Below are 19,220 nucleotides of genomic sequence, written 5' to 3'. Positions count from 1 at the left end.
CATTAAAAAATTCAATCCAAGTTTTAAAATGCATCTGAGTCAATGGTGAGCAGTTAAAACCACGTGGACCATGAATTAGATTACTAACGTTAGTGTAAATATTCATTTTATTAAAAAGATCCCGCCATTTACATTGAAAATGAAATAAAACCCCAAATCATTTAGCTTAAAAAAAAAAAAGACTGACAAACTGGAGTAAAACGCACAGAATGCAAAAAAAAAAAGAAGAAGACTAAAACAAGCCATTGAAATGTACATGATGGAAAGAGGAGTTTGGGAATCCTTTGTACATACAGATGAAATAATGCCAAAGTCAGAGGATGAAAAGCAAGGGATAAATTAAAAAATGACAGGAGAAAGAAATCAAATACATAGACAAAGGTGTAAAATGGCTTCAAGCCCCGAGGCAAACGGGGACAGCGGAACAGGAGAGGGCAGGGAGCGGTCTCACCCCCATGGTCAGTCGGCATCAGGAGTGGGGCTTTTCCTCTGGCTCGGAGACCTGGATCGACTGACACAAGGGATGAAGACCGTTAGCATTTTCAGTGGAGCACGACCTTCGAAACAAAACAAGAACATTAGCATAGCTATTCCTTAAGCATAGTGCACCAGGCAGTGTGGAGAGCACTCAAACCACTAATCCTAATTGAAAATATAATTGTGTTTAGATACAGGGGGCAAAAATGGTAGAAACTGAAAGTTGAACGAGCATCTGGAAATCCCAATTACTACACAATAGCGAGTAATCTGGGATAAAACTGGAAAAAGACTACATCGGTGGTGCAGAAGATGGGAAAACCAGTTTAGACAGGTGACCCGTTTTGACCAGTTGAATTTAACTGTCTCCAGTACCACATGCATGAATAAAAATAGTCTTATGTCAGTGCCACATGACAGAAAACAAATATGTAGGGGTGTGAAGATTGAAGTTCAATACCTGTCCCTCTTGGTGGTGGCTGAGCGGGACTTGGACCGGGAGCGAGATCTGGAGATGCTGCGCGCCCTGGGGCGGGACACGGACCGGGAGCGAGATCGGGAGCGACTGCAGAGGAAACGGCATGATGGTCAGTAGGCAAGGAGGGGACTAAATCCTCATTGCAATACTGGTTATTTTTTGTACTGGCAGCCAATTTCATTCCACTTCAAGCACTAGCTAAGTTTCCATCAATTTGTCAAAGATTTAAGCAAATATAATATTGGCATTTTACCAACAGAGGTATTTGTCATCAAACTGGCTTCTTGTGAATAAAAGGCTGTCTGTAATGACATTGCACTGTCTACTTTCATTTACAGAAAAATCAAAATAAATCCATCCCATTTTTTTACTTTGTCAATGGTTTTTGCACGAAAAGTCTGCGATAAACAAATGCACACTTGTCTTGACATGCACTCTAGCAAACAGTTTACAGATACAGTGCAGAGGGTAGGCTACATGAGATTATGGATAAGAGCAAGATAATTTGTAGTGGTCAATTGGAGGCCAAACACTGGTGACCCATCTATTGGAAAGGAGCATCAAGCTTATCACGATGCACTTCCATCCACCTTGTGAAGTTAATCACAATTTATTGAAACTGTAGCCTAATATAGTGTGCACGCTTTTTTAAGTCTAAGTGAGGACCACGCCACACTACCACAATATTGTTATTCTATCAACAATGGCTAAGAGGGCACACCTTGAGCTTCGATAAAACATTTCAGGTTTCTTAGTTTTTTCCCCTTGTGTTTCTCAAATTTCCTTAGTGTTTCATGCATTACTACTCACACAGGTAGAATTTTGGAATACGAATCGCTGGGTACTCACCGTCCACCTGACCTCCTAGAAATCCCTGAAACAGAACAATAGACCCGAGGAGCCGAGGTGCTTGGGAGTCCTACCAGAGAGTAGGCAGAAAAGACGCCCGACGGCGAGGCAGACGTGGCGGGGTCTTAATCTCACTAGGATGCTGGGCAACCAGTCTTCCATTACAGATTATTAATTGACGACAGCTCAGCGTTCAACACCATAATGCCCTCAAAGCTCATCACTAAGCTAAGGATCCTGGGACTAAACACCTCCCTCTGCAATTGGATCCTGGACTTCCTGACGGGCCGCCCCCAGGTGGTGAGGGTAGGTAGCAACACTAGAGCCCCTCAGGGGTACGTGCTCAGTCCCCTCCTGTACTCCCTGTTCACCCACGACTGCATGACCAAGCACGACTCCAACACCATAATTAAGTTTGCAGACGACACAGTGGTAGGCCTGATCACCGACAACGACGAGAGCATATAGGGAGGTCTGAGACGTGGCCAGGTGGTGCCAGAATAACAACCTATCCCTCAACGTAATCAAGACTAAGGAGATGATTGTGGAATACAGGAAAAAGAGGACAGAGCACGCCCCCATTCTCATCGACGGGGCTACAGTGGAGCAGGTTGAAAGCGTCAAGTTCCTTGGTGTCCACATCACTAACATGGTCCAAACACACCAAGACAGTCATTAAGAGGACACGACAAAACCTATTCCCCCTCAGGAGATTGAAAAGATTTGGCATGGGTCTTCAGATCCTGAAGTGACTGATTGCATCACTGCCTGGTACGGCAACTGCTCGGCCTCCGACCGCAAGGCACCACAGAGGTTAGTGCTTACGGCCCAGCACATCAGTGGGGCTAAGCTGCCTGCCATCCAGGACCTCTATACCAGGCGGTGTCAGAGGACCCTAAAAATTGTCAAAGACCCCAGCCATACTGTTCTCTCTGCTACCACATGGCAAGCGGTACCGGAAACGCCAAGTCTAGGACCAAAAGGCTTCTCAACAACTTTTACCCCCAAGCCATAACACTCCTGAACAGGTAATCAAATGACTACCCGGACTATTTGCATTGTGTCCCGCCAACCCCTCTTTTACGCTGCTACTACTCTTCTATGTTCATCATCTATACCTACATATTACCTCAATTAGCCAGACTAACTGGTGCCCCCACACAGACTGTACCGGTACCACCTGTATAAAGCCTTTCACTGTTTTCTTTATATCTTGTTTACCTAATACCTATTTTTTACTTTAAAATTGCACTGTTGGTTAGGGCTTGTAAGTAAGCATGTGAGAAATAAACTTTGATTTGATTATAGTACTCACCAATGTTCAATCATTATTGACCAAACTTTACAAACTCAGAGCAAGGATCTCCTTCCAGTGGGACATCAGATCCTGCAACACTTTTTTCCCCCTGAGGCTTTGCTTTCCTCCGACATCCAGACAGATGATATACAACCAGCAGGTTTTACAGTTTTGAGCAGATAGGAAGCGGGCTCTCTGGCAAGAGCGGTGGGCTCTGCTTTATGACCAACACATGGTGCGTCGGTGGAAACTTACAGGAACTTGAGTTTCTGCTCCGCCGACTTGGAATACTTGGTCATAAAATGTTGTCCTTTTTATCTTCGAGAGAGTTCACCAGGATTAAATCGCCATAGGTGTGTACATCTCGCCCCAAGCCGACACCAAAAAGGCTCTCAAAGGTCTTCATTGGACCCTGAACAAACTGGAGACTGCATTCCAGGAGGCAGAGTACACTGTTGCAGGGGACTTTAATAAAAGTAATGAGAACCGTGCTCCCAAATTATTACCAACACATCAACTGTCTAACTCACGGAAATTCTACTCTTGACCATTGCTACACACCTTTGACCCAGGTACAAGGCCCTCTCCCGTCCTTTCGGAAAATCCGACCATGACCCCATCTTGCTTCTCCCCGCTTACAAACAAAGACTCTAGAGGGAAGTTCCGGTGATCAGGTCGGTACAGCGTTGGTCCAACCAATCAGAATTCACGCTCCAAGACTGTTTTGATCACGTGGACTGGAATGTGTTCCGGGTTGCCTCTGGAGATGTCAACGAATATGCACTCCGGATCCATTTTTTTTTTTTTTTTTATGCTTAGTTAATACTGCCCCTGCAGCCCAAACAGGTTGAGTAGCCTGGATAAAAGGTGCCCATTTCAAACGGCCTCGTACTCAATTCTTGCTCGTACAATATGCATATTATTATTACTATTGGATAGAAAACACTCTAGTTTCTAAAACCGTTTGAATTATATCTGTGAGTAAAACAGAACTCATTTTGCAGCAAACTTCCTGACAGGAAGTGGAAAATCTGAAATCGATGCTCTGTTCTAGGGCCTGCCTATAAATGTCCTTGATATATATCAGTATACATGCACTTCATACGTCTTCCACTAGATGTCGACAGGCAGTGAGAGAAGAAATGGAGTGTATAACTTGATCTGGGGTCAAATAAAAGCTCTTTGTATGACGTGTCACCAGTTTTCTGTTTTCTGGAGCGTGCGAGAAGGGACCTGGTATTGCCTTCTGTAAAGCTGTCGTTATAGACGACTAATATCTCCGGCTTTGATTTTATTTGATACATGTGACAATATCATCGTAAAGTATGTTTTTTCAATATAGTTTTATTAGATTATTGAAATTTTTTCGGGACATTAGGCGTGTTGCTTTGTCTGCGTATGTTCAGGAAGGAGAGCTTTCGCGCCACTTTGCTAGCTTTCCGTGCTAATTGACTGGAGAAGAGGACATTCTAAATCCAAACAACGATTGTTCTGGACAAAGGACCCCTTGTACAACATTCTGATGGAAGATCATCAAAAGTAGGACCCATTTTATGATGTTATTTCATATATCTGTCGTACATGTGTACTAGTAGTTTGCGGCCAGGTTTTGGGCACGCTCTCGCCATAACGTAAACTGCATATCGTAATGAAGTTATTTTTAGAATTCTAACACGGCGATTGCATTAAGAACTAGTGTATCTATCATTTCCTATACAACATGTATTTTTTAGTTATGTTTATGAATAGTTATTTGGTCAGAATATGCGAGTGTCAGAAAAATATCCGGACGTTGTGGGAAAAAGATGCTACGTTAGCACAATGTATAACCACTGATTTCAGCTCTAAATATGCACATTTTCGAACAAAACATAAGTGTATGTATAACCTGATGTTATAGGACTGTCATCTGATGAAGCTTATCAAGGTTAGTCAAATTATATATCTTTTGCTGGTTTGTTACGATCGCTAACTTTTGCTGCTGGGGAATGGCTTGTGTTTCTGGCTATTGTGGTAAGCTAATATAACGCTATATTGTGTTTGCTGTAAAACACTTAAGAAATCGGAAATATTGGCTGGAATCACAAGATGCCTGTCTTTCATTTGCTGTACACCATGTATTTTTCAGAAATATTTTATGATGAGTATTTAGGTATTTGACGTTGGTGTCTAATTACTCTGGCTGCTTCGGTGCTATTTCTGACGGTAGCTGTGATGGTAGCTGCAATGTAAAACTGATTTATAGCTCAAATATGCAAATTTTTCGAACAAAACATAGATTTATTGAATAACATGTTATAAGGCTGTCATCTGATGAAGTTGTTTCTTGGTTAGTTTGGTTGGTTTTGTGCATGCTACCTGTGCTGTGAAAAATGTCTGTCCTTTTTTGTATTTGGTGGTGAGCTAACATAAATATACGTGGTGTTTTCGCTGTAAAACATTTTAAAAATCGGACATGTTGGCTGGATTCACAAGATGTTTATCTTTCAAATGCTGTATTGGACTTGTTAATGTGTGAAAGTTAAATATTTCTAAAAAATATATTTTGAATTTCACGCCCTGCACTTGAGCTGGCTGTTGTCATAAGTGTACCGACCTCGGGCTTGCAGCCAGAAGAAGTTAATGTTTACCGATAGGATCTTTCAAAACGTACCTGAATCAAAAACCATTGATTAATAGCCCCCACCCCCCCAAAAAAAATGTAATAAAAGTGTATTGATACCCTTGTAGGGAAACAGAGATGCTGCTTATAAACAGGGCAAGGTGACCGGGGACAATAATTGACTTACGCAGATTGATCATGGCGAAACAAGTAGAGACGAAGTGGAGGAGCAATTCAGCTGGTCGGATACAAGGCGTATGTGGCAGAGACTTCTAACAAACACAGATTACAAAAAGAAAGCCAGCCACATCATAGTCACCAACGCCACCCTACCACACAAGGTAAACATATTCTTCTCAATATTTGAGCACAATGACCATGAGCTGCCGAGGAGAGCCCACGTTGAAAACGTGAGCTACATACTCAGTCTCTCCTGAGGTCTTTCAAAACGTGTTAACCTTAGCAAGTCTGCCAGCCCAGATGGCATCTCTAGCCATGCCCTCAGCATGTGTAGATCAGCTAGCTGTTATGTTCTGACATTTTCAATCTCCCCCTAGCTCAGGCCTCTATTCTAGAGGTCGACCGATTAATCAGGGCTGATTTCAAGTTTTCATAACAAAAACCGGTAATCGGTTGCAATGCCGATTACATTACACTCCACGAGGAGACTGCGTGGCAGGCTTACCACCTGTTACGCTAGTGCAGTAAGGAGCCACGGTAAGTTGCAAGCTAGCATTAAACTTCTTATAAAAAAAACAACCAATCATAATCACTAGTTAAACTAGTAATATCATCAACCATGTGTAGTTATCTAGCTTGTCCTGCGTTGCATAGTCAATGCGGTGCATGTTAATTTATCAAATCACAGCCTACTTCGCCAAACGGGTAATGATTTAACTAGCGCATTCGCGAAGAAAGCACTGTCGTTGCACCAATGTGTACCTAACCACAAACCTCAATGCCTTAACTTCTCTAGGGTAGGGGGCAGCATTGGGAATTTAGGATGAAAAGCATGCCCAAATTAAACTGCCTGCTACTCAGCCATAAAAGCTAGAATATGCATATAATTAGATTTGGATAGACAACTCTGAAGTTTCTAAAACTGTTTGAATGATGTCTGAGTATAACAGAACTCATATGGCAGGCAAAAACCTGAGAAACAAATCCAACCAGGAAGTGGGAAATCTGAGGTTTGTAGGTTTGCCTATCCAATATACAGTGGGATATTGGTCATTTTACACTTCCTAAGGCTTCCACTAGAAGTCAACCGTCTTTAGACCCTTGTCTGATGCTTCTACTGTGAAGTGGGGGTGAATGAGGGGATTGAGTCAGCTTTCTGCCAGAGAGCCACGAGCTGACCATGCAAGTTCACCTGATAGTTAGCTTGCGTTCCATTGCATTTCTGAAGACAAAGGAATTGTCCGGTTGGAACATTATTGAAGATTTATGTTAAAAACATCCTAAAGATTGATTCTTGACATGTTTCTACGGACTGTAATGGAACTTTGACTATCTGGACCTAGTGATTGCGCGTCATGAATTTTGATTACTGGGCTAAACGCGCAAACAAAAAGGAGCTATTTGGACAAATTATGGACATTACCGAACAAAACAAACATTTGTGGAACTGGGATTCCTGGGAGTGCATTCTGATAAATCAAAGGTAAGTGAATATTTATAATGCTATTTCCGACTTCTGTTGACTACACAACATGGCGGATATCTGTTTGGGTTGTGTTGGTCTCTGAGCGCTGCACTCAGATTATTGCATGGTGTGCTCTTCCCGTAAAGGTTTTTTTTTTTTTTTTTTATATATAAATCTGACACAGCGGTTGCATTAAGGAGAAGTGTATCTAAAATTCCATGATTTACAGTTGTATCTTTTAGCAATGTTTATTATGAGTATTTCTGTAAATTGATGTGGCTCTCTGCAAAATCACCGGATGTTTTGGAACTACTGAACATAACGCGCCAATGTAAACTCAGATTTTTGGATATAAATATGAACTTTATCGAACAAAACATACATGTATTGTGTAACATGAAGTCCTATGAGTGTCATCTGATGAAGATCAAAGGTTAGTGATTAATTTTCTCTATTTCTGCTTTTTGTGACTCCTCTCGTTGGCTGGAAAAATGGCTGTTTTTCTGTGACTTGGCAGTGAGCTACATAATCGTTTGGTGTGCTTTCGTCGTAAAACCTTTTTGAAATCGAACACTGTGGCTGGATTTACAACAAGTGTATCTTTAAAATGGTGTAAAATACTTGTATGTTTGAGGAATTTTAATTATGGGATTTCTGTCGTTTTGAATTTGGCGCCCTGCAGTTTCACTGGCTGTTGAGAGGCGGGACGCTACCGTCCCACATACCCTAGTGAGGTTAAAATCAATACACAAGCATATTTTTTTTACCTGCATATTTAGTTAATATTGCTTGCTAACATGAATTTATTTTAACTAGGGAAATTGTGCCACTTCTCTTGCGTTCTGTTCTGTTCTGTGCAAGCAGAGTCAGGGTATATGCAGCAGTTTGGGCCGCCTGGCTCGTTGCAAACTGTGTAAAGACCATTTCTTCCTAACAAAGACCATAATGAACTTGCCAGAATTTTACATAATTATGACATAACATTGAAGGTTGTGCAATGTAACAGCAATATTTACACTTAGGGATACCACCAGTTCGATAAAATACAGAACGGTTCCGTATTTCACTGAAAGAATAAATGTTTTGTTTTCGAAATTTTTCCATTGGAAAAGGAATCTGGTTGATACCCCTTTAAAAATGGAGGGGCAGGCAACGGAACAGGGATTTTTCCAAATAAAAGGCACTTCCGGGTTGGATTTCCTCAGGTTTTCGCCTGCAAAATCAGTTATGTTATACTCACAGACAATATTTTGACCGTTTTGGAAACTTTGGAGTGTTTTCTATCCTAATCTGTCAATTCTATGCATATTCTAGCATCTGGACCCGAGAAATAGTCCGTTTACCTTGGGAACGTTATTTTTCTAAACATAAAAATTCTGCCCCCCAGCTGAAAGAAGTTAATCGGTATCGGCTTTTTTTGGTCCTCCAATAAACCGGTATCGGCTTTTTTTGGTCCTCCAATAAACCGGTATCGGCGTTGAAAAATCATCGGTCTACCTCTACTCTATACCCACCTGCTTCAAGATGTCCACTATCATACCTGTGCACAAGAAAAGGTAAGTGAGCCAACTGAATGACTACCGACCAGTAGCACGCACTTCCGCCATCAGTGCTTCGAGAGGCTAGTCAAAGACCATATCGCTTCCTCCCTCAACCCTTTCCAATTTGCCTACCGCCCTGACAGATCCAAGGACAACGCAATCGCCTTTGCCCTGCACACTGCCCTTACCCACTTGGACAAAAGAAATGCATGTTAGAATGATGTTCATCGACTACAGCTCGGTCTTCAATGCCATAGTGACCTATAGTGTGGCGTCAGGTAGCCTAGTGGTTAGAGCATTGGACTAGTAACCGAAAGGTTGTGAGATCAAATCCCAGAGCTGGCAATGTAAAAATCTGTCGTTCTGCCCCTGAACAAGGCAGCTAACACTCTTCCTAGGCCGTCGTTGAAAATAAGAATTTGTTCTTAAAACTTCTTGTCAATAGGGGGGCGCTATTTTCACTTTGAAAAAAACCGTGCCCAATTTAAACGGCCTCGTACTCTATTCTAGATCATACAATATGCATATTATTATTACTATTGGATAGAAAACACTCAAGTTTCTAAAACTTTTTGAATTATATCTGTGAGTAAAACAGAACTCATTTGGCAGCAAACTTCCAGACAGGAAGTGAAAATTCTGAAAATGGGGCTCTGTTTCAGGGCCTGCCTATTCAATTGCCTTATATTTATCGATATGCATGCACTTCATACGCCTTCCACTAGACGTCAACAGGCAGTGGAAGGTGGAATGGGATGTCTAGCTTGATCTGAGGTCGAACAAGAGCTTTTGGAGTGGCAGGTCAGGAATTTCCTTTGTCTACCAAGGAGCGAGGCGGAGCGAGGCGGAGCGAGGCGGAGCGAGGCGGAGCGAAGGCGGAGCGAAGGCGGAGCGAAGGCGGAGCGAAGGCGGAGCGAAGGCGGAGCGAGGCGGAGCGAGGCGGAGCGAGGCGGAGCGAGGCGGAGCTCGACATTAGCTTCTGAAAAGCTTTCGGTTTACACGGCGAATATCTCCAGCTCTGATTTTATTTGATACATGTGTTAATAACATCGTAAAGTAAATTTTTTCAACCGAGTTTTATCAGTTTATTCAACGTTTATTGGGACTGAGTTTTCCATTCTTTGCGTCAAGAGAGGGTGGGAACGTTATCAACATTGGCTAGCATTGTGGCGCGAATTCGACAGAAGAAAAGGACATTCTAAAACCAAACAACGATTTATTCTGGACCAAGGACTCCTTGTACAAGATTGATGGAAGCTCAGCAAAAGTAAGAACAATTTATTATGTTATTTCGTATTTCTGTGTAAATTGTTGAGTCCTTTTCTCCGCCGTTTTGGTGAGTGCTGTCTCACAATAACGCAAGCTGTACGTTATGGTAAAGTTATTTTTAAAAATCTAACACGGCGGTTGCATTAAGAACCAGTGTATCTTTCATTTGTCATAAAAATACTTGTTGTATGTAAAGTTTATGATGAGTTCTTTGGTCAGATTAGGTGAGTGTCCAAAATAGCTCCGGACATTCTGGGGAAATGTTGCTACATATTCACAATGTATAACCACGGTTTGCAGCTCTAAATATGCACATTTTCGAACAAAACATAAGTGTATTGTATAACCTGATGTTATAGGACTATCATCTGATGAAGTTGTTCAAGGTTAGTGATTAATTTTACATCTTTTGCTGGTTTTTGCGATAGCTACCTTTTGCGGTGAATAAAGGCATTTGTGTGTTTAGCTATTGTGGTAAGCTAATATAATTCTATATTGTGTTTTCGCTGTAAAACACTTTTAAAAAATCGGAAATATTGGCTGGTTTCACAAGACGTTTATCTTTCATTTGCTGTACAACATGTATTTTTCATAAATGTTTTATGATGAGTATTTATGCATTTCACGTTGCTCTCTGTAAATATTCTGGCTGCTTCGGTGCTATTTGTGATGGTAGCTGCAATGTAAAACTATGATTTATACCTCAAATATGCAAATTTTTTCAAACAAAACAAATGTATTGTATAACATGTTATAAGACTGTCATCTGATGAAGTTGTTTCTTGGTTAGTGACTAATTATATCTCTATTTGGTCGGTTTTGTGATAGCTACCTATGCGGTAGAAACATGGTGAAAATATGCGGTTGAGTCTTTGGCTATTGCGGTTAGCTAATAGAAATACATAGTGTTTGCTGTAAAACATTTTAAAAATCGGAAATGATGGCTGGATTCACAAGATGTTTATCTTTCATTTGCTCTGTCCCGTTAGGCTAGGCTAGTCAGCTTTTTTGACGAGGATGCTCCCGGATCCGGGATGGGTATCACTGAAAGGTTAACTGACTTGTCTAGTTAAAAAAAAGGTAAAATAAAAAAAATAAGCTCATTACAAAGCTCAGAACCCTGGGTCTGAACTCCTCCCTTTGCAACTGAGTCCTGGACTTCTTGACGGGCCACCCCCAGCCTGTCCCTGAGGGCCCTCAGTTTTCTGGCGCACCAGAGAGCATACTGTTGGACTGCATCACAGCCTGGTACAGCAACTCCACCGCTGTGGACCGCAATGCTCTTCAGAGGGTGATACGTGCAGCCGAACACACCATTGTGTGCCCTACAGGACACCTACAGCACCAGGTGTGGCAGGAAGATCATCAGGGACACCAGCCACGCCTTGTTCTCCCCGCTTCAATCACTCAGATGCAGGCAGTACAGGAGCATGATGCTAAAAACTGAACCACTGGTCAATAGTTTCTACCCTCAGGCTGCTGAATAACCACGACTAGTCAGCTCCCCCGCCAAGGACATTTCTCTCCTGCTCCCCCTATGGTCATTCCACCCCACCAACAGCGTTTACTCTGCCTCCACCCCAATGGACACTTATTCATTCATCACTGCCTCAGTTATTATTATGTATAGTGTTATTTATATAGTTCATTTTATAACAATTTATTATTTCACTAGTCCTGCATGTTGGAGCTCAAAGCCTAATATTTTCACTGTACCCTGCAATCACACCCTGCAACTCTGTACGTGACCATAAGACAATCTGAAACAATTGCACAAGAAATTGTTTATGCCTCAATTCACCGCATAATCGAATCAACAAAAAAATACCCACCCTCGTCTAGCGGATTTTGTTTGCCGACATTTAACAATTTTAGTTTCCATCAGGGTTTTCTTGTTTATCCAACAGGTACTTTACTCACAAAAATAGTTGAATGGAAACTTGGTTATTGGCATACATTCAACATATAGCAATTATCAGGTCTTCTAGTCAGATTGTAGATTAGCTCTACTTTAAACCGTGCCAAAGTCCTGTATTATTCTCCCAAGGAATAGATTTCACCAGTAAGCTGCCTCTGCCATGACAGTACAGCCTTGGGTGCAATATAGGTTGTTTTTCAACATTGATGAAAACCCCTTAGAGGGGGCAGTGGCGACACTACACAAAATGAAAGTAGCACTTAAATTGATTGTATCAGTCATTACTTTCAGTTGCATAATCTGTCTCAATAAGAGCTGGACGATGGGCCTACCATGTAGAAAGACCACTTCATTACTGACTATCGTGTATGTGAGCCTTACCTTGCTGCTCTGCGCACTGGACTTCTGGACGACCTGCGCACTGGACTTCTGGACGACCTGCGCACTGGACTTCTGGACGACCTGCGCACTGGACTTCTGGACGACCTGCGCACTGGACTTCTGGACTTGGAACGTGCTGGGGACCCAGATCTACTGTGCAAAGACAATACCCTCAGCGTCATCATGTCATTTATTCAAAGCTGCTCTATCCACTATAAGCAAACTAAGGGTTGGGTGCCTATAGTGCCTTTAGAAAGTCTTCAAACTCCTTGACTTTATCTACTTTGTGTTACAGCCTGAATTTAATATGGATTAAATTGTGATTGTATCTCTGACCTACACACAATACCCCATGTCAAAGTGGAATCATGTTTTTATTATTATTAAAAAATAAAAGTATTGAGTCAATAGGTATTCAACCCTGTTAATGGCAAGCCTAAATAGGTTCGGGGGGGGGGGGGGTTAACTATTCACATAATATATTGCATGGACTTACTATGTGAAATTATACCATGGTTTTTTTAATGACTACCTCAGCTGTTAAAAAAAAAATACACCCAATAATAGCATAGAATTTCAAACAGATTCAACCACAAAGACCAAGGAGTTTTTCCAATGCCTCGCAAAGGGCACCTATTGGTAGATGGGTAAAAACAAAACAAAAAAAGCAGACATTGAATAACCCGTTGAGCATGGAGAAGTCCTTAATTACACTTTGGATGGTGTATCAATACACCCAGTCACTACAAAGATACACGCGACCTTCCTAACCCAATTGCCGGAAAGGAAGGAAACCGCTCAGGGATTTCACCATGAGGCCAAACAGTTGAGTTTATGGCTGTGATAGGCAAAAACTGAGGATGGATCAACAACATCCACAATACTATCCTAATGGACAGTGAAAAGGAAGCCCACACAAAATAAAAAATATTCCAAAACATGCATCATGTTAGCAATAAGGCACTAAAGTAAAACTTGCAAAAGACGTGGCAGAGAAATTAACTTCATGTCCTGAATACAAAGCGTTATCTTCGGGACGAATCCAACTCAAAACATCACGGAGTACCACTTCATATTTTCAAGCATAGTGGTGGCTGCATCATGTTATGGGTATGCTTGGCATCGGCAAGGACTATTGAGGTTTTTTTAAAGGATAAAAAAGATGTGGAAGAGCTAAGCACAGGCAAAATCCTAGCAGAAAACCTGTTTGTCTGCTTTCCAACAGACACTGGGAGACTAATTCACCTTTCAGCAGGACAATAACCTAAAACAGTTGCTTATCAAGAGGAAATGGAATGTTCCTTAGTTTTTACTTAAAGCGGCTTGTAAATCTATGGCAGGACTTAAATGGCTGTCCAGCAATGATCAACAACCAACCTGACAGTTTATTTGTCCATTGATTATTAAAATAAATAATTGGACAATCCATGTGTGCAAAGCTCAGATTTACACAGAAAGACTCAGCTGTAATCACTGCCAAAGGTGATTCTAAAATGTAGTGACTCAAGGGGTTGAATACTTATGCATTAGCATTTTTTAACAATGTGATTAAACTTTGTTGCTTCTTGTTTTAACAAGCAAATGAGTCTTCGGTTGCCTAGGCAACACCCCCTCAATGCAGCAGCAAACAGAAATATAATTAATAGAACAGGCTTGGAACCGCTAACCTTGGTAATCAAATTCTGCTAGTGTACCCACAAGTTTCTTCCACTTTGACAGAGTATTGTGTAGATCGTTGACAAAAAAAGGACAATGAAATCAATTTTAATCACACAACGTAGAAAAATCAAGGGGTGTGAACACTTCCTGAAGGCACTGTAGTTGGGATGATAGCAACAAACTAAGTCAGAAAAAAATACAATAAAGAGAAAAATATGTTCACCAATTTCTGCAGTAGATTAAGTCTTACCTGCTTTTGCGCTTTGAGTATGATGGGGATTTATAACACCTGCTGGAGGGAGATAAGGGAACTCATAAAGCTATTAATAGCAATTAAGAGAACACTGATCTGAATCAGTCAGGTAGGTCTCTTCGAATTTCAGACAGGTTCGAGTTCGGCTAGAACAATAAATGATCAAATAAAGAGACCAAGTCTTTCAAAAGATAGTTTGCCCTTTAGAGTCAACTTGCAGGGGTCCTTTTGTGACACAGAACCACTCACCGGTCGCGGCCGTTGCTTCGGCTGCGTGAACGGTAACGCCTTCCTCTGGACCTTGACCGTGAGCGGGACCTGGGAGAGGATCATTGATCAAATATGTGCAGTAGAAAGGTGTAGCATTTAAAGACAAGTATGTATGATGCCTCCACAAAAAGTACATTCTCTTGGAGCCACCATGTCGTTGAATGTCATTCAACAAGTGACATTCCAATAACAGACATTCTGGAGAAGACCGCCTCTACACTGTACCTGCTGCGGCGGCCACCCCCCCTCTTGCTAAAGCGATAGCAGTCATATGCATAATGGCCATTCTCGCCACATTGGTAGCAGCGGTCGTTGGGGTCGAAGTGCCGGCGGCTGGGGCGGTCGTGGCGCGACTTGCGAGACATACCCGTTGACAACTCCACTCTTATGCGGGCACCACAGAGCACTCTGAAACATGACAATGGTTTAAGAATAGATGGCATTTTGGGGCATACAATTGAGGAAAAATCAGAAAAGATTTTATGTTGAAGTCCAAGTGTCATAGATTGAGCCCTTTGAATCCAATCATTATTGTGCTGCTGCTGTATGCAATTCAACCACACGTGTACTCACTTGCCGTCCATGCCCTTCGTCGCATCCTCAGCATCTCTGGGATCTTCGTACTCGACAAAGGCAAAACCAGGTGGGTTTCTGGCCACCCAGACACTGCGCAAAGGTCCATAGTAGCTGAACGCCCGCTCCAACTCCCCCTTGGCAGCACCGTTGCCTAGGTCACCTACATACACCTTGCAGTCAGTGTTACGCGAGGAGCTTCGTGATGACGAGTAGGACATTTTAAAATCTGAAACCAGATAAAGGAGTGGCAAACAGACATTGAAGCACCATGCAGATCTCCAGAACTAGGTGGGTAGGAAATAATCACCAACTCATCATTTTATGAAAAGATTGAATTTATCCAGAAGCTCATGTTATGGGAACACCCTGTCAACAATGAAATCGTTTCAGCACAAGCTACAAAGAGGCGAAATCAAGGTGAGCTAGCTAGCTACAACATTAGCTAACATTAAAGGGCAACCGCACTTGGCCTCTTATTAAATAAAAAACGAATTAATGTGTGGCTGCAGACAGCCTGATGTCTTGATTTAGATAATTAAGAAATGCTGTGTGTCAGTTTGATGAGTGTGTGTTCGCAGTTGGCATGAGTTGCTGGTGTGCAACTGTGGCCAAGTTGGTTTTACTTTGAATCGCCGGGGCTAGTCAGGGACCGTCAATAAATTACACAGTAAATTATAATATTTTCATGTTGCACACCTTTTAGTTCTCAAACGCTTTCAATATTTGTATAAGATTTTCTGCAATTTATAGTTGTTTGAGGTTAAGTCATTGAAATTTGGAGCTATTTGGAATGTTATTGTCCCATGTACACTAATTTACCAATGGCCCCTAACTAGCCCCATAAGGATATGCAAAGTCAACCCAAATTTACCACAGGAATTACAAATCGGGTCAACTGCAACTGCCCCCGAGTGGCTTAGCGGTCTAAGGCACTGCACCTCAGTGCTAGAGGCATCACTTCAGACACCCTGGTTTGAATCCAGACTATCACAACTGCCGTGATGGGAGTCCCATAGGGCGGCGCACAATTGGCCCAGCGTCGTCCGGGTTTGGCCGTCATTGTAAATAACTTGTTCTCAACTGACTTGCCTAGTTAAATAAAGGTCACACACACCAAATTGATCACTATTTGTGTGCTGCCAGCAGGTTTGAATCAAACCCAACCAGGTTTGCTATATCAGCAGCTTTCCCGACAAATTAGGCTACTTTGAAAAGTATGTCGCAGGTGAAAATGTATTGGTCGCAGCTTTTTGAGCTATGTCAAAATTGCAGTGCGGCCATCATGGCATCGAATTATTATTTATTTTATCTGTGCCCTGCTGCTACTGACTATCAGGCAGTGAGGCAGGCGGTTGCTGAGAATGAGTGGTGCGGAGGCCTGTGTGTGTTGAGCACAGTCATTGGTGTTGAGAAAGCACCGCAGCAGAGTCAAGTGCGCGAGAAGAGCAGCACGAGTTGCTTCCTGACCACCCACAGTCCTACCAATCATTATTAGAGCCTACACAGCAGGGGAGATAACATGAGAAATAATCATCCAACAATTCCAGAGAGAGGATTCAATATTGTGCTTTCTCTCTGGGTATGCTATATAGTCGGAGATGGTCCAAACAGACTCAAGGACAGCCCTGGGACGATAGATCCAAAATTCATACAACTAGGCCTACTGTACATAAAAATATATTTTTTAAAAAGCAATGAGGCTGATGCAACAGATCAGAACGTTTAGCTTAAAATGTTGAAATCAACTATTATTTCTTCACATTACAAGCACACCAATGCGCACACAGGAGTAGGCGATGGACAAAGGTTCCTAAATGCAAATGACACCACAGATTAAAATATCCATTCGAAATGTTGAAAGAGGGGAGATCTATAGATGCAACAAGGGTTGCTAATATGACTAGGATTGTGAATGCCGACTGCCTTCGCTCAGATTGCCATGTGGGTGATGTGCGCCGGTGCACCGGCCTTTCTCTCAACTTGTGACCATTTGATCTGAAGAACCTGTGCCTCAATTACATCAACAGAACCAAGACTTTAGATGTTAATGTTAATTAAAAGTCAAGTTTGGTTACATTTCTGGCATATCCCTCATGTAAGCGTCACTGTGGACATGAGGCTGTACGTAGCCAATTAAAACCTAGGCTATACTTTTACATGTAGACTAATTGTGTACATTTATGCAAAATAGATTTAAGTATTATTCCAATGTTGGAATTTTTAGGGGCAATCTTTTAAATGTCAATTGCTGGCTCTGTTGACATACCCATTTATCAATTTCAGTAGTAGGCTACCAGTAAAAAAAATAATAATAATTTGGTACTGGTCATCTTCAGTTTGGGACGATTTAAATTGCACTTTGGGATGATGGTGGAAAAAAAGTTTGCCTCAAGCCCTGTATGTAGCACTAGCGAGCCAACATTGGCTAGAAAGTTGAAGCCAGGAGAGAGAGGAACAGATTAACTTCATTACTGGCTATAAAATTATCATAGTAGTGACTGAATAATAGTATAATAAAACTTTATGTACTGGACTCACGATGGAAAGGAAAGAGGGACGAGAGCCATCTGGTTCCAGAGGGATTATGACTGGGAAAAAATAAAAATCAAGATGCCTACAGCCACACATGAATGTAAAATGTTTTATTTAATAAAAGCAAACTGTTGGGGCTTTTCGATTTTTATACTCCAGTTTAAAAATCGATTTTAAAGCAATGTGCCTTGTTACACAATTTCACAATGTTTTCTTAACCATTCCCTATAATCACTAATATAGTTCAGATTAAATAATTTATGTGACGAACCAATATCAGAAAGGGTGAAATGCTGAGAACAAGGTAAATCAATTTTACCAGTTGTATTAGAATTGTCATTATGGATACACATTATAGATAAATGTGGGAACTCCTCTAGCAGCGAAAAATGTTGGCCTAGTTCTCAGGCCTTGTGGGCGGACTTTGAGTAACTAGCTGGTCAGCCAGACATGTACTTTGGATAACTACATAACGTTAACAACTGTAGCTAATGCATTACAAGTAGCAGTAATTAGTTGCTACCGGTAAATGCGTAATTAAGCCGAGACCAATCCACACAATTAGCTCGCTTGCTAGCAACTGTGTGTGCCGTACAAAAAAGTGCGCGTACTGCGCTTGTCAGAAAGGATAGGCCGCACATTGGTTTCATACGGCTTTGTTCACCAAATAAGGCTATACAAGTAGGATAAATATCACGATATAAACACAGACTGCTTTAAATTTACACCAAGCATGTTTGATTTCCTAAATTTGATTTAAAACAAATTGTCGAAAACGCAGCTTGGACCACCATATTCAATGGCTGCCATACTCACTTGATGCAGATAGCTATGCTAACACTAGCCGCCTCAACTCAGCGAGTGAATGAACACCGTTTCCCGGTTGGCCTCAATCAGACGTCAGCTGAAAACACGAGTAAGAAAATGTAATTATTTTTACGAGTTTATACATGTAATTAATGTCGTCTTCATTTCCTTAGCATAGTTACAAATCAAGCCGGGCACTCACCTTTTCCAGGTCCACCTTTCCCGTATTGACCTAGCTGTTAGCTCTTCACACAGAGCAGCAGCACGTTTTACAGATAACCCAGGGAAGGAAATACCGCCAGCCTTCCCTGGCCAACCGGAGAGCGCTTCTTCTTTCGGTTTCAAGGAGGAGGGATTTCCTCAATAGTAACATCCCATTGGTTCCTACAAACACTATGCACGGTTTCCACTAAAACCGTGCATATACAAACTCAAAATTGGTGTAAAAATTTATGGGAAAAAATTGGAACTAGTGACGACTACTAGTCATGGTAAATACCACCGACACGTCACACGCCAATTATACATTAACTTTGAATGGACTATTCCACAAGTTAAAAAAATGGACTATTAAAATAAACAGGTGGATGGATGAATGAAACATTTTTCACAATTGGGTCTGGCTCCAGCCTAGCCCTTGAACATGACTCGAGCTTGAGGTAGTCA

The 19,220-nt window shown here is 41.7% G+C and overlaps 1 protein-coding gene across 7 annotated transcripts; it reads right to left on the bottom strand.

Annotated features, from left to right (window-relative positions):
• Positions 1–75: 75 nt before the first annotated feature.
• On the bottom strand, positions 76–18,872 carry LOC120056968 (serine/arginine-rich splicing factor 7-like). 7 transcript variants are annotated; one of them, XM_039005288.1, is made up of 9 exons: positions 18,757–18,872; positions 18,564–18,651; positions 15,213–15,441; positions 14,865–15,047; positions 14,619–14,687; positions 14,367–14,408; positions 12,458–12,610; positions 938–1,042; positions 76–557 (listed from the first exon to the last, which is right to left on the bottom strand). In XM_039005288.1, exons 3-9 carry the CDS (start codon positions 15,431–15,433, stop codon positions 470–472), a joined length of 861 nt encoding a protein of 286 aa, XP_038861216.1. In that variant the 5' UTR covers positions 15,434–15,441; positions 18,564–18,651; positions 18,757–18,872; the 3' UTR covers positions 76–469. The 7 variants fall into 7 exon arrangements, with proteins under 7 accessions (XP_038861216.1, XP_038861220.1, XP_038861217.1 ...); XM_039005292.1 differs by having other exon boundaries at positions 76–511; XM_039005289.1 differs by having other exon boundaries at positions 12,458–12,607.
• Between the last annotated feature and the right edge of the window lie 348 nt (positions 18,873–19,220).

This window comes from Salvelinus namaycush, chromosome 12 (assembly GCF_016432855.1).
Source record: "Salvelinus namaycush isolate Seneca chromosome 12, SaNama_1.0, whole genome shotgun sequence".
Taxonomy (NCBI): Eukaryota; Metazoa; Chordata; class Actinopteri; order Salmoniformes; family Salmonidae; genus Salvelinus; species Salvelinus namaycush.
This window is presented reverse-complemented; position numbering and strand designations above follow the sequence as displayed.

Bases quoted from the DNA above. Each gene is read 5' to 3' on its own strand.
- LOC120056968 (XM_039005288.1), bottom strand. From the start codon at position 15,433: ATGTCCTACTCGTCATCACGAAGCTCCTCGCGTAACACTGACTGCAAG. The intron at 15,048-15,212 runs GTGAGTACACGT...GTCATGTTTCAG, and splicing joins ACGAAGGGCATGGACGGCAA to AGTGCTCTGTGGTGCCCGCA. The intron at 558-937 runs GTATTGAACTTC...TTTGTTTCGAAG, and splicing joins GCCACCACCAAGAGGGACAG to GTCGTGCTCCACTGAAAATG.